This window comes from Helicoverpa zea, chromosome 15 (assembly GCF_022581195.2).
Source record: "Helicoverpa zea isolate HzStark_Cry1AcR chromosome 15, ilHelZeax1.1, whole genome shotgun sequence".
Classification (NCBI taxonomy): Eukaryota; Metazoa; Arthropoda; class Insecta; order Lepidoptera; family Noctuidae; genus Helicoverpa; species Helicoverpa zea.
Window position 1 is genome coordinate 3,296,827 of NC_061466.1, and position 13,949 is coordinate 3,310,775.

The window sequence follows — 13,949 nt, forward strand, 5'->3', positions numbered from 1 at the left end:
ACATAGTTATTCCGTTCAGTAAATTATATAGGTTCAGTAAATAATAATACACCCACCGGGACTGCCTTGCAGACGAAGGAAGGATCGGGTGGCCTGGAAAACGATGGTTGGTAGTCGCCATATTCATGTCCCTCAGTCATGAGGATAGGACCAAGAAGAAGAAGAATATGGAGTAGAGAACGTTAAAATGCTCTTAGAAAAGCGTATTTTAAATGATTATTTTAAATATAACTTAAAGCTGCAATATGTCAATGTCAAACACGACCTTGGCTCGTTGCACTTGTTCGCTGATTAAGAATGAGGTGATAACCATCAGTTACAAGTAATTCTAACTAATCGTCAGGTATCAGGCTTTTGATGATACCCGAATATGCGTAGGTAGCATTTATTTTGTTGACAAAAGTCATAAATTTTTATTGAACTCTGTACTGGGACGTCCCCTGCAATTTCCACTCTCATCGAAAGCATACTTATAGTATACTTATGCCCGTTTTCACCAACGAATACCTAAATTTAGGGAGCATTTACGGAACACTTATACTTCGGCCGTTCAGAGAATGCGTTCCTGACACCTATCAGTTAGTCACGACTAGTGATGGGCACAACATAACACTGAGTTCGTTACCGTTCCTTCAAAATGAACCGCCGCATTATTTTAAGATTATTTTCGTTTTAAATTGGCGGAATCATTTGTTTTATATTTTAGTTATTTAAGTGGAAACCAAAAAAAGGTAATATTCATATAATAAAATTGTTTTATTTATTCTTTGTTACAAGTACATTGAATTGAATGTGCGAACAGAATATTAATCAGACTCCGATTTGCTTGAGGAGGTGGTGTCTTCATCATCATCTTCGCCTACATGTATAATTATATTATTATCAATAACAGAATCAATCCTGATATCTCGGTCTAACAAAAGCCGGGTAATCAAATAAAAACAGATCGAAAACACTTGAAAAACGTGGTCTATGCGCACGAAACGACAACGGACGACTGTTTTAGCGTCACAAAATGGCGGCCCATAACGCCATTTGGGGTTACCATTTTTAATCTAAGTATAAAAATGCGGTTTGGTCATAGTTTTATTTTTATATTTCATAAACGTTATAATTAAGTCTTATAGTCCATTATTTTCCAATTCTTAAAAAGAAAATCAAAACGTATTATTTTATATTATAACTGTATAAGAACAGATTACGATACTTGCCTGTTATTTTTAGCACAGCACTACAAAATATAAACCGCTGACATAACCTTGTAATAGCGCAGTATAGATTTAGAAAAATATTGTTTACCAAGTTATTTGACACTCAGTTTGGCACAAAATTATAACATTCATTGATTATTGATATAATAATGTTGTTTTAATGCTCCTCAATTGTTAAAACGGTAAACAACCAGCAAAAATATTTTTATCGTAACTGCAACGCCATTGCAAAGTTACGTCGTCAGTTCAATCGCGACGTGTCAGGAACGCATTCTCTGAATGGCCGAACTAATAAGAATTTCATTTTCACCAAAGCCTAGGTGTCAAATTATAACCTTAAAATTTGACTTCAACTTGGGGGCCCGATTGATGCCTGCTTAAACAACCCCTATCATTATCATTACAGAATACAAACATATTTTGAACCGTTTCTGGCGATGGATAGTGAAATGTACCTTTATATGTTATGTAACACCAAAAATACCATGTTTAAAAAGCAAAAAAATACAAAAAAAAAAATGAAACGTAAACTTTTAGAAAGTTTAGAAGCTGTGGAGGTTGTGGATATGTAAAATAATAATCATTAGAAGACCACGTACCTATCTTACGTGAAAGAGCAGATGACTGAGAAATAAGTACGATGATCATGACTTTTTTATAAGACTATATAGCCGTTTTCCCGCGGTTTCACCCGCGTCCCGTGGGAGCTACTGCCTGCACCGGGATAAAATATAGCCTATGTTACTCGCAGATAATATAGCTTTCTAATGGTGAAAGAATATTTAAAATCGGTCCAGTAGTTTTTGAGTTTATCCATTACAACCAAACAAACAAACATTTTCCTCTTTATAATATTAGTATAGATATAGTTATCACTTTATCACTTGCTATGAACTATGGTTATCACTTGCTATGAATGCACTTGCTAGGTCGTGATGTCGCTGAATTATTCAAAAATAGGTAGTCCTGCATGTCCATAAATATACAGACCATAACAGATGCAAATCTGGTAATCACTGATGTAGTTTCGCGGTGGCCGGGACATCTATAGGCCTATTCAGACCTAAGCGGTATTCGCTACCGTCTACGGCAGAGAAAACCCTGTGGATATGCGGTAATATGACTGTTCAGACCTAAGCGGTATTCGCTACCACCTGCGACAGAGAAAACCCAGTGGGTATGCGATAATATTACTGTTGATGTTCGGGACGTATGCCGCTGCTGCCGCGCGGTATGTACTTCTACCCACAGCGGCAGTGAATATCGCTAGGTCGCTCTAGCCGCGGTAGGTATAGTTATTGGCACGGATATTGAGCCCTGACCTTAACCTGCGCAGAAGCCATTTATTGGTTTATTGCCTTGTGTACAGTGCGCAAAGCGATCCCCACTCTTCCGCCGAGAGCTCAATATCCGTGCCGGTAACTATACTTGATACTAAATACCTGAGCGAAACCCGTGCGGTATCTACCTCTACCCACAGCGGCAGCGAATATCGCTCAGGTTTGAATTGGCCTTAAATACCGAAACTGCAGTAGATACCAATGATTCGAAAATGGTGATTATGGAGGAGCCTATCTCCTAGGTGATAGGGGATACCCTCTGGAGGTAAGAAGTAGGCTAATATTGAACATAATAAAATATATAAATTAAAACAAAGATAGTAAACAAATATTTTAATATTAGTCCTCATATGATGTACCAAACATTATCATCATCCTCCTGCACCAATTCAATTTGAGGTGGGCTGGGCGCAGCATGTTTTTACACGTCTTTCCAATTTCTCGCACCACCTGAAACTAAATAAATATAATAAATGTATAATTTTAACCCCATACTTAAATCCATCAACTCATGGAGAACAAAAATACAATGAAGTCGACAGTAAAACAAGGAACACAGTTGAACGGCAATATCTTATATTATTATACACAGATATTATTCACATTTACCTGTAAACGGTTCCTATCGCATTAAAACTATTTGTAACTGGATCCAAGCTTTGTTTTTGGTTTCGTTCGTGGTCCCATCCGTTTTTTGTTTAATATTGTGTCTCTATGAGACGTCAGCAATTTCACTAGCTTGTCTTTTTCTTCTGCAAGAAAGGTTTATCCTCGTTTTCTCTTCTCTGCCAAAATAAACGTATCTATTCAACAATAATAAACCCAAAATTAACCTCACTCTATGTACACATACACATCAGTCAATTTGACAAACGCGCGAATGACATAGGTAAAAATTCACCTATAGAAAACCTCTTTACTGTTTTATTGCATAAAACATAGCGTAATGTAGTTTAAGTTAAATTAAAATAACATCACAAGAAAAAAAACTCACAGGCTTTAGTAATATATACTCGATAGACGTTTATTTCTTAAGAAGTAAAGAAAAATCATTTTATCGATAAAATATCGACTTTGCATTATCGTTTGTAGAACTAGTAATCTGTCACTTACTTAAGGGATCCATGTACAAGTGTGGTGAAAATGAATTTAGGTAGGTGTCAAATTGGGAGGGGTCCTTATTAAAAGTAGCTTTTAGATAGGGAAACGGTAAGAGGTTGTTGGTGAAAACGGGCATTAGTCCAAAGATCTGTAAGGAAGGAAGTGACGATAAGATCTTTTTTATTTTCTAATCATTAATTTTAATTACTATTAAACTTCTATTATTCCAAAACAAACAAGAGATACGCGTAAATAAGTTGTTATATAACCGGTTGCTCAAATTTGATGCTCACGAGCACAGCCAGTGATCAAAGAATTAGGATCCTGAGATTCACATAAGAGCATTATAAACAAATTCAATCCATCCTGTTGGCGTTCAATAAACATACTTGCCGCTAGAATGACTCATTGAATAATATGACGTGAAAAGAAAACGGCCCAAAGTCTGAAGTTGAGTTTTATCAAATTAAAAATGGTTGTAAGATACATTCGATACCATAGGAGCAGAAATATATAAGCTGAATGGTAGGTTTTGAATTTACGATTTTAGTACACATGATGTTCATTGATTTGCTTTATTCTTTAGACTCGAGCTTTTAGAGGAGATAAGTGAGCTTTAAAACTCGAAAAGCAAAATGCTCAAATCGTTTATAAAGCATCTTCTGGATAAGTGCCAATGTGACAAAAATTTTCATATTCATAATAACCGCTAGCGCTACAGTGGTGCTACGTCCATGCGTAGCAAAACTGTTGCTACGTTACCTTGCTGCGTAGTCAAAACATGACTACGAATAGAAACTACTACTGCTACGAGTTTACAATATGCAAAGTAAAATTGATCAAATATAGAGGTACATTGATATTCATTGGAATTGTATATGAAAACTGCGATTTAAAAATGAACAAATCCAGTATTATCTTTAAATGCGATTATATAAAACTTCTGCAAATATTTAGTAGGAAGAGACAACACAGGTGATTAAAGCAATCAAGATTAAATATTTTATATCCGAAGGAGGGTGCAGGTAAAACCAACGCAGCTGTTTCTAAAAATAGATTAAAAACAACTAGGCAAATTAGCTATCAGATAAAAACATAGCAGGAAGGTTACTATGAGGATATTTTTAAAAGAAAAATAAAAGTTGCAGTCATAACAATAAAACAATAAATATTATTTGATTGCAACAAAGATAAAGTAATTGGAACATAAACATGTTGGTCATTTAGTTTAGTATTTTTAATAAATACTTTTGTGGTCGCCAATACATTGTTATCTTATCCTTGAGAATAGAATTTAAGTGGTATCACTGTATTGTTCATACTTGCGTATTTTGTACGTAGCGGTTTTTGATATCTGGGGAACTACCGACCATTTTTATGATACTGTAATTTATGACCAGATTTAGCACCCCCAAACTAAAGCTTATCTAGGCATTTTCTTGCGAATCAATGCATGAATAAATATGGTGGATTACTTAAATCCAAAACTTGTAAAGAAGTTTTATTTTCCTCAATTGTTACATTTAGCATTGAAAACAATTACCCTAGTGGTGGTTTGTTTACGATTTGAAGAAGGTGGCGGGCAGTGGATGGATGCGAGCTACTCATGACCGGGATGGTTGGCGTACGTTCAGCAGTAGACGCGGATTTCCATTGGCTGATATGATAATGACCCTAGTGACATCATAAACATTTGAATGGAAACCTTCCTCTATGTATTAGGGAACTACTTGATATAAGTAACTGTACGTTTTATCCTTATGTGAAGTGGGCCGCAGACTTAGAAAATTGGAGGAAAATACTTAACAATATTATTCGAAAATAGTATATTGTAGAGTTAAGAAGACGAATTGGAATTTTTGGCGCCAAGGATCTCAATTTTTCTCAGTAAATACAAAACGGATCAAAATACAACTTGGTTACCTGAAAGTTCATGATATAAACCTTATTCTGTTAGACGTAGAAACATGATTAGGTAACTTTTATAACAGAGTAAAATATATCAAACATACCTCTTTTTAAAAAGAGATTCACATATTATGGGCAGACGGGACCGATTTAAGCCTCTTAACTTTTTTAGTAGTTGAGTATATACATACTCTTTAAAATTGTAGAAGGAATTTTTATCAAATTATCATTTCTAAATAATAAAATTACAAAACCATTTTGTCGCTTATGACTTTTAGTTATAAGCTAGCGTGCGTATTGTTATCCTCGCCCCGCTCAGACGCTCCGACCCCTTTTGGCACCTTAGATGCGCGTGCCGGTTATGGAATTATTGTTGATCAATTCGTCGCCTTAACATTTCTAAGGAAACTCCTGAAACCACTCCACTAGAATTATTATTACATGGTAACTGGTTAGTAATCTGTGTGTACGAGTCACAATTTGTTAACCTTTTTGTAAAATGTCGACATTTCTCTATTGAAGAAATAATTGAAGATTTTAACATATTAACTTACTGTTTATTAATTAATAGCTGTTAGATATGGTGAAGAAACAAAAAAATCCTGAAAAATATGTAGTTTTTAGCTATATTTTTTTGGTATTATTATATCGATCAATTAAAGCGTTCATCGAAGTATGTCTGAAGGAATGCAGTGGTGTAAAGATTTAGCAGGATATGTTTGAAAGCAAAAACAGGCATTCGATGAAAAAATCGTTAGGTAATTAAAAAATGAAAGCGGTAAAGGTAGGAAAGAAGCTGGCGAAAGATTAATTATAAAATGAAAGCGTATCGACACATACACCTCAATACACACACCTAGTATGTGATACGCTTCTCCAGCTTCTTTCCTATCTTTTTTACTCTCACTAGTTCACTTTTAGTATGACTGTATGTTGGATAGAAAAGAACATGAACAAGATACCTAGTTGAAAAGTTTGTCTGGAATTTGGGGCATCTATTCTGATGCTGCTTGACTAAAAGTATCAAAACTTTTATGCAGGTGGAATGATACAATACAAGCTTCTTCAGAATAAAATATGGGTCCTAATCAGGCCAGTAGCAATTGCTGCAGTACGAGTCCTACTCACACACATAAAAACAAAGAAAATATATTTGTATACAATTAAGACAAACCAAAAAAGGAATCCAAACAAGAAACTGCAAGTTTTAATCTATTGCACCCCAAGTATGCAACACTCTGATTCAAGGGAATCTTATCTCGACTATCTTATGTCAATAACATCAGCAAATGAGTGATTATTTTGAAATTATTGACGAATATTCATAAAAAATATACTTTCAAGCTAATCGATGTAAATCAGTGTTTTTTTAATCAAACTGATAATCTGTCGTGAATAATATCCAAACCAGAGGCGTATAAATAATAGTGCAATCAATTATTTGATATCAGTTTCAGTGCAATCTTTTAAATGAAAGGTAAGTGGAGGCTGGAATACCATATTTCACTTACTGTATTCATTCATACCATAAAATGTAACACCCTTCCGTTCTCGAAATAGTAGCTAGTAAAGATAAACAGGTGAAAAATAGAATCTTCAAAGTTACATAACTCATTTAAGTGATACCTTAAAAAGCTAGTGTTTATTTTTAGTGCCAATAATTGTTTTTTTAATGGTATTTGTTCTGGAAAGATTTCTAGATCGTCATCATGTTTTTATCTGCAAACGTTTCCGCGACACTGATTTGAATATTTTTTCATTGATACTAATCTTTAAGCCACAATAGTGCCTACTGGTGATAAATACCTCTTTTGATAATTAATTGTGAAAGTATTATTTCCTTTGTTTTTTCATCTTCGCATGATTCAGTTATTAGTTTTAATTAGATTCTTAGCTTATTATCATTATGATAATGAATTTATGAATCAAATCAAACAAGACTGCTAAATTAATTCAACTATGAAAACTAACTGGGGCTTACATTTTAGACTTTAGAAAATTTTGAAAATTAAAAATCTCTCATTCGTCCCTGAAAAAACTTTGTCATTCTAATTAAACATACTTGATAAAATTATAAATATTAAAACAGTAAGATACATTTACATTGAAAATATGGTAAAAGATATGAAACTCCAATTTCTTACAATCGACGCATGATCTTGGTAAAGAACTTTGATTCATGATAATGATTTAATTAATCACTACTGATTTTTGTCGCACCCAAGAATATCTAAGTATGTTTGCAAAACTCGAATGATGGTTTAGCGTATGTTTTAGTATTTGATACAATATTAATGATAATATCTCTATAAATAACGGAAACGATAACTACCGCGATTGTTTTGACTAATTGAAATATCAAAGTCCGGTTAAATATATGCAACTCTTTTTTAATACTGTGCTTTTCTTAATAAATACTTAAATTACTATAGATTTAGTGCGCTTTTACACCAGTGGGTTCTATCGCGCGTATTCGTTCAAGGTTTTGTGTGCAACACATTCCATAAGGCAAAAAATACGTCGGGTGCTTCCAGCAGCGATTGTTGAACCGGTAGTTGTACGGAAATTCCGCTTATGTGAAAACACCCTTGCAGTTCGTGGGGGGTACAGTCTAGTAAAGATATTGGAATAACATTGCGAATAACTATTATATTGACTTGTAGATAGTTAGTATAATTCTTACAAGGAAATTAGACGCAAAATCACAAAATAGCATATTGATATCTAATTAAAGATATGATCTTTTCATACTGTTATCTATAGCGTCCACCTTGCACGTATATATCAGTCATGCTTATCAGTTCCGAAAGGACCGCCAATTTTACGATTTATCATATGTAATTACCTACTGATATTGAGGTATTAACAGTAAGTTTTTTTTCCAGACGCAGTAATATTACTGCTATGTGCAATCGCACTAGCAGATGGTTTTAACCATGAACTTCTCTCAAATTCCCGCTCATGTAACTGCAACCCGTCTGAGGCGCAACAGATCTGCGAAGCTAATTACGGTAAAGATGATGTATTAATAGCACATGAAAACTGTGACAAATTCTACAAATGTGCTAATGGAAAACCGTTTCCCTACAAATGCCCAAACAATCTTTTATACGACCCGTACAAAGAAGAATGTGAATGGCCATGGTTGGTTGACTGTGGTGACAGACCCATTTCTGAGGGATCGGACCAGGAAGATGGCGGCGTAGACAACGATAACAACGATAGCAATGATAATAACGACGTCGACGATGGTTGGACCTGTAACTGCAACCCCAGTGAAGCACCATCTATTTGTGCAGCTGAAGGTTCTAGCGGTGTCCTTGTTGCTCACGAAAACTGTGATCAGTTCTACATGTGCGATGCAGGCAGACCAGTAACCTTCGATTGCCCACCAACTTTGATGTACGATCCGCACCGAGAAGAATGCTACTGGCCTCATGAAGTAGACTGTGGTGACCGAGGCATTTCGGAACCAGGCAATGATCAAGGCAATGACAATGATGGCAATGATAATAATAGCAGCAATGAACAAGGTGGTGTATGCAATTGCAATCCAGAAGAAGCTCCAGCTATCTGCGCCAGTCCTGGTTCAGAGGGTGTTCTGGTAGCACATGAGAATTGTGAAAAGTACTACATATGCAACCACGGCAGACCAGTCGTTGCTTCATGCTCGGGAAACTTGCTATTTAACCCTTACACAAATGAATGTGGCTGGCCGAGGGATGTTGATTGTGGAGACAGAATTGAACCCGGCTGTACCGGTTGCAACGATAACAATAACAATGATGATGATGACAGTGACTGCGATGGCGATGATCCAGTTCCACGTCCAGCTGATAATGATGATAGTGAAAGTGCTGATATCGATGACTTACCACCACCTGGTGATGATGCTTCGGTACGTCCACCAGTTGACGAAGGGACATGTAATTGCAATCCTGAACAGGCACCTTCAATTTGCGCAGAAGACGACTCTGATGGCGTCCTAGTCGCTCATGAAGATTGTAACAAATTCTACAAATGCCACAACGGTAAACCGGTTGCTCTGTATTGTCCCGGCAGCCTGTTGTACAACCCCAACACTGAACAATGTGACTGGCCAGAAAAAGTTGACTGTGGAGACAGGGTAATCCCTGATCCTGAAGATAATAACAACAACGACAGTAGTGGTGGCAACAATGACGGAGGTAATGATGGCGGTAACGACGGTGGCAACGGAGGAGGTGGCAACTGTGACCCTAGTGAAGCTCCTGCTATTTGCGCAGAAGATGACTCGGAAGGCGTTTTGGTAGCACACGAAAACTGTAACCAATTCTACAAGTGTTCTGGAGGCAAACCCGTGGCATTGTTGTGCCCAGGAAATCTTTTGTTCAACCCCAACACTGATCAATGTGATTGGCCATGGGAAGTAGACTGTGGAGACAGAATTATCCCAGATCCTGATCAAAAACCTGACCCTGAGGACTCCAGCGAAGATAGCAGCGCTGACATCGATGACCTACCTCCACCTGGTGATGACGTTACTACCCGACCCCCAGGTACATGTAACTGTAACCCTGAAGAAGCACCTTCCATCTGTGCTCAAGACGGTTCGAACGGCACACTTATCGCTCATGAAGACTGCAACAAATTCTACATTTGCGATCACGGAAAACCCGTCGCTCTCTCTTGTCCCGGAAACTTACTGTACAATCCTTACACCGAAAAGTGTGACTGGCCAGAAAATGTTGAATGTGGGGACCGAGTTACCCCAGACCCAGACGCTACTCCGGCACCTACTGCTGCCCCTACTGCAGCACCCACTGCGGGACCCACTGCAGCACCCACTGCGGGACCCACTGCGGCTCCTACTGCGGCTCCCACTGCGGCTCCCACTGCGGCTCCCACTGCGGCTCCCACTGCTGCACCAACACGGCCACCAATCGACGAAGGAACATGCAACTGCAATCCTGGTGAAGCACCTTCCATTTGTGCTCAAGACGGCTCTAACGGCACACTTATCGCTCACGAAGACTGCAACAAATTCTACATTTGCGACCACGGAAAACCCGTCGCTCTCTCTTGTCCCGGAAACTTGCTGTACAATCCTTACACCGAAAAGTGTGACTGGCCAGAAAATGTTGAATGTGGAGACCGAGCCACCCCAGACCCAGAAGCCACTCCGGTACCTACTGCTGCCCCTACTGCAGCACCCACTGCGGGACCCACTGCAGCACCAACTGCGGGACCCACTGCAGCACCCACTGCAGGACCCACTGCAGCACCCACTGCAGCACCCACTGCGGCTCCCACTGCTGCACCAACACGGCCACCAATCGACGAAGGAACATGCAACTGCAATCCTGGTGAAGCACCTTCCATTTGTGCCGAGGATGGCTCTGACGGCATTCTAATCGCTCACGAAGACTGCAACAAATTCTACATTTGCGACCACGGTAAACCCGTTGTTCTGTCTTGCCCAGGAGACCTGTTGTACAATCCTTACACCGAACAGTGTGACTGGCCAGAAAAAGTTGAATGCGGGGACAGACTGATCCCAGATCCCGAACAAAAACCCGATCCTGAAGACTCGGGCGATGATAGCAGCGCAGACATCGATGACCGTCCTCCACCTGGTGATGACGTCACTACCCGACCCCCAGGTACATGCAATTGTAACCCTGAAGAAGCACCTTCCATCTGTGCTCAAGACGGCTCTAACGGCACACTTATCGCTCACGAAGACTGCAACAAATTCTACATTTGCGACCACGGAAAACCCGTCGCTCTCTCTTGTCCCGGAAACTTACTGTACAATCCTTACACCGAAAAGTGTGACTGGCCAGAAAATGTTGAATGTGGAGACCGAGTTACCCCAGACCCAGACGCTACTCCGGCACCTACTGCTGCCCCTACTGCAGCACCCACTGCGGGACCCACTGCAGCACCCACTGCGGGACCCACTGCGGCTCCTACTGCGGCTCCCACTGCGGCTCCCACTGCGGCTCCCACTGCGGCTCCCACTGCGGCTCCTACTGCTGCACCAACAAGGCCGCCAATCGACGAAGGAACATGCAACTGTAATCCTGGTGAAGCACCTTCCATTTGTGCCGAGGATGGCTCTGACGGCATTCTAATCGCTCATGAAGACTGCAACAAATTCTACATTTGCGACCACGGCAAACCCGTCGTTCTGTCCTGCCCCGGAAACCTTTTGTACAACCCTTACACTGAACAATGTGATTGGCCAGAAAACGTTGAATGTGGAGACCGAGTGACCCCAGACCCAGATGCAACTCCTGCACCTACTGCTGCCCCTACTGCGACACCGACGGCTTCACCCACTGCAGCACCCACAGCGGGACCCACTGCAGCACCCACTGCGGCTCCCACTGCGGCACCAACCACACGGCCGCCAATCGACGAAGGAACATGCAACTGTAATCCTGGTGAAGCACCTTCTATCTGTGCAGAAGATGGTTCAGATGGCATTCTAATCGCTCATGAAGAATGCAACAAATTCTACATTTGCAACCACGGTAAACCCGTCGTTCTGTCCTGCCCCGGAAACCTTTTGTACAACCCTTACACTGAACAATGTGATTGGCCAGAAAACGTTGAATGTGGAGACCGAGTGACCCAAGACCCAGATGCAACTCCTGCACCAACTGCAGCACCTACTTCGACAACCACTGTTGCACCAACTGCAGCGCCTTCTACGACAACAACTGTCGCACCAACTGCAGCACCTACTACGACAACTACTGTTGCACCAACTACGACAACCACTGTTGCACCAACTGCAGCACCTACTACGACAACCACGGTTGCACCAACTACGACAACCACGGTTGCACCAACTGCAGCACCTACTATGACTACCACTGTTGCATCTACTGCGGCACCAACTGCTGCACCCACTGCAGCACCAACTGCGGCACCGACACCCGATGACAGTGATTGTGATGAAGACAACAATGGAGGCGATGACACATGCAACTGTAATCCAGACGAAGCTGCATCAATTTGCTCCGTGGGTAACTCGGACGGTATTCATGTAGCTCATGAGAACTGCAATTGGTTCTACAAATGCGATAACGGCAGACCTGTTCCATTTAGATGTCCCTCGGGTCTAATGTATAATCCATACACACAAATATGTGACTGGCCATGGGATGTTGAATGTGGTGATAGAGTAATTGCTGACAATGATGACGATGATTCAAGTGAAGAAGATAACGACAATGATAACGACAGTGGTGTTGTTGGTCCTTGCAATTGCAATCCAGAAGAAGCTCCCGCAATTTGCGCAGCTGAAGGATCTAATGGCGTACAGGTTGCTCATCAGAATTGTAACCAATACTACATGTGCGACAATGGAAGACCAGTAGCTTTCACTTGCAACGGGTTCCTTCTATACAACCCCTACACTCAGCAGTGCGATTGGCCTCACCTCGTGGAGTGTGGAGACAGAGTGATTCCAGAACCCGGTGATGAGGATGATGAAGACTGCGACGACGATGATGATAACAGCAACAATATAATCAATGACGATCCTAGCCAGGCTCCAGCCATCTGCGCTGACAGTGGTTCTCAGGGAGTACTTGTAGCACATGAGAACTGCGACCAATATTACATTTGTGATGGAGGCAGGCCCGTAGCGCGACCGTGCCAGGGTGGACTTCTCTACAATCCGCTAACTCAGTACTGCGACTGGCCAGGAAATGTCAACTGCGGTGACAGGATTATCCCTGATGACTGCGCCTGTAATCCCAGAAATGCGCCCAGACTGTGCAGTAAGCCAGACTCCGAAGGAAGCTTGGTAGCACACGAAAATTGTAATCAGTTCTATATTTGTGCCCACTCAGTCCCTGTAGAACATTTCTGCCCTGTTGGCTTATACTACAACATTGAGCTAGAATTGTGCGACTGGGCACAGAATGTCAACTGTGAAAACAGAAATCTGCCATCTCTCAACAAACATTGGGAGTCTCGTCAAACTCTTAGGAAATAATCGATGTATAATAAGTTTAAATTATAACTGTGTCGTTCTGATTAAAAATGCAATGTCAGTATTTATATATAGTCATTATTTAGATATTTAAAATTTAACAGTATTGTTTTCTGTTTGCCTTTATTTTGGATTTGGAATATCAAAAAATAAAATAATATTATGAATTAACATACTTTTTTATTCAAGAACCTAATGTAAAATACCCCTTTAACCTCATTACCAAAAATGTACATACTTTTTCATTTTATCGTCAGCACTCTTGTTTACAAGTGTGAGCATAGGTACATAGTAGATTGGTCATCTAGGTAGGCACCATGGTGCATCTAGTCAAAGTATTTTTTTTTGTAAGATAATTTTGTATGACTTTTAGCTGAGTTAAGATCTTTGTCCCATGAA

The 13,949-nt window shown here is 40.0% G+C and overlaps 1 protein-coding gene across 1 annotated transcript; it reads left to right on the forward strand.

Moving 5' to 3' along the window:
* The first annotated feature begins 6,993 nt into the window (after nt 1-6,993).
* LOC124636833 lies at nt 6,994-13,721 on the forward strand. The gene is made up of 2 exons (XM_047173016.1): nt 6,994-7,037; nt 8,446-13,721. Exons 1-2 carry the CDS (start codon nt 7,031-7,033, stop codon nt 13,551-13,553), a joined length of 5,115 nt encoding a protein of 1,704 aa, XP_047028972.1. The 5' UTR covers nt 6,994-7,030; the 3' UTR covers nt 13,554-13,721.
* Nucleotides 13,722-13,949: the final 228 nt, after the last annotated feature.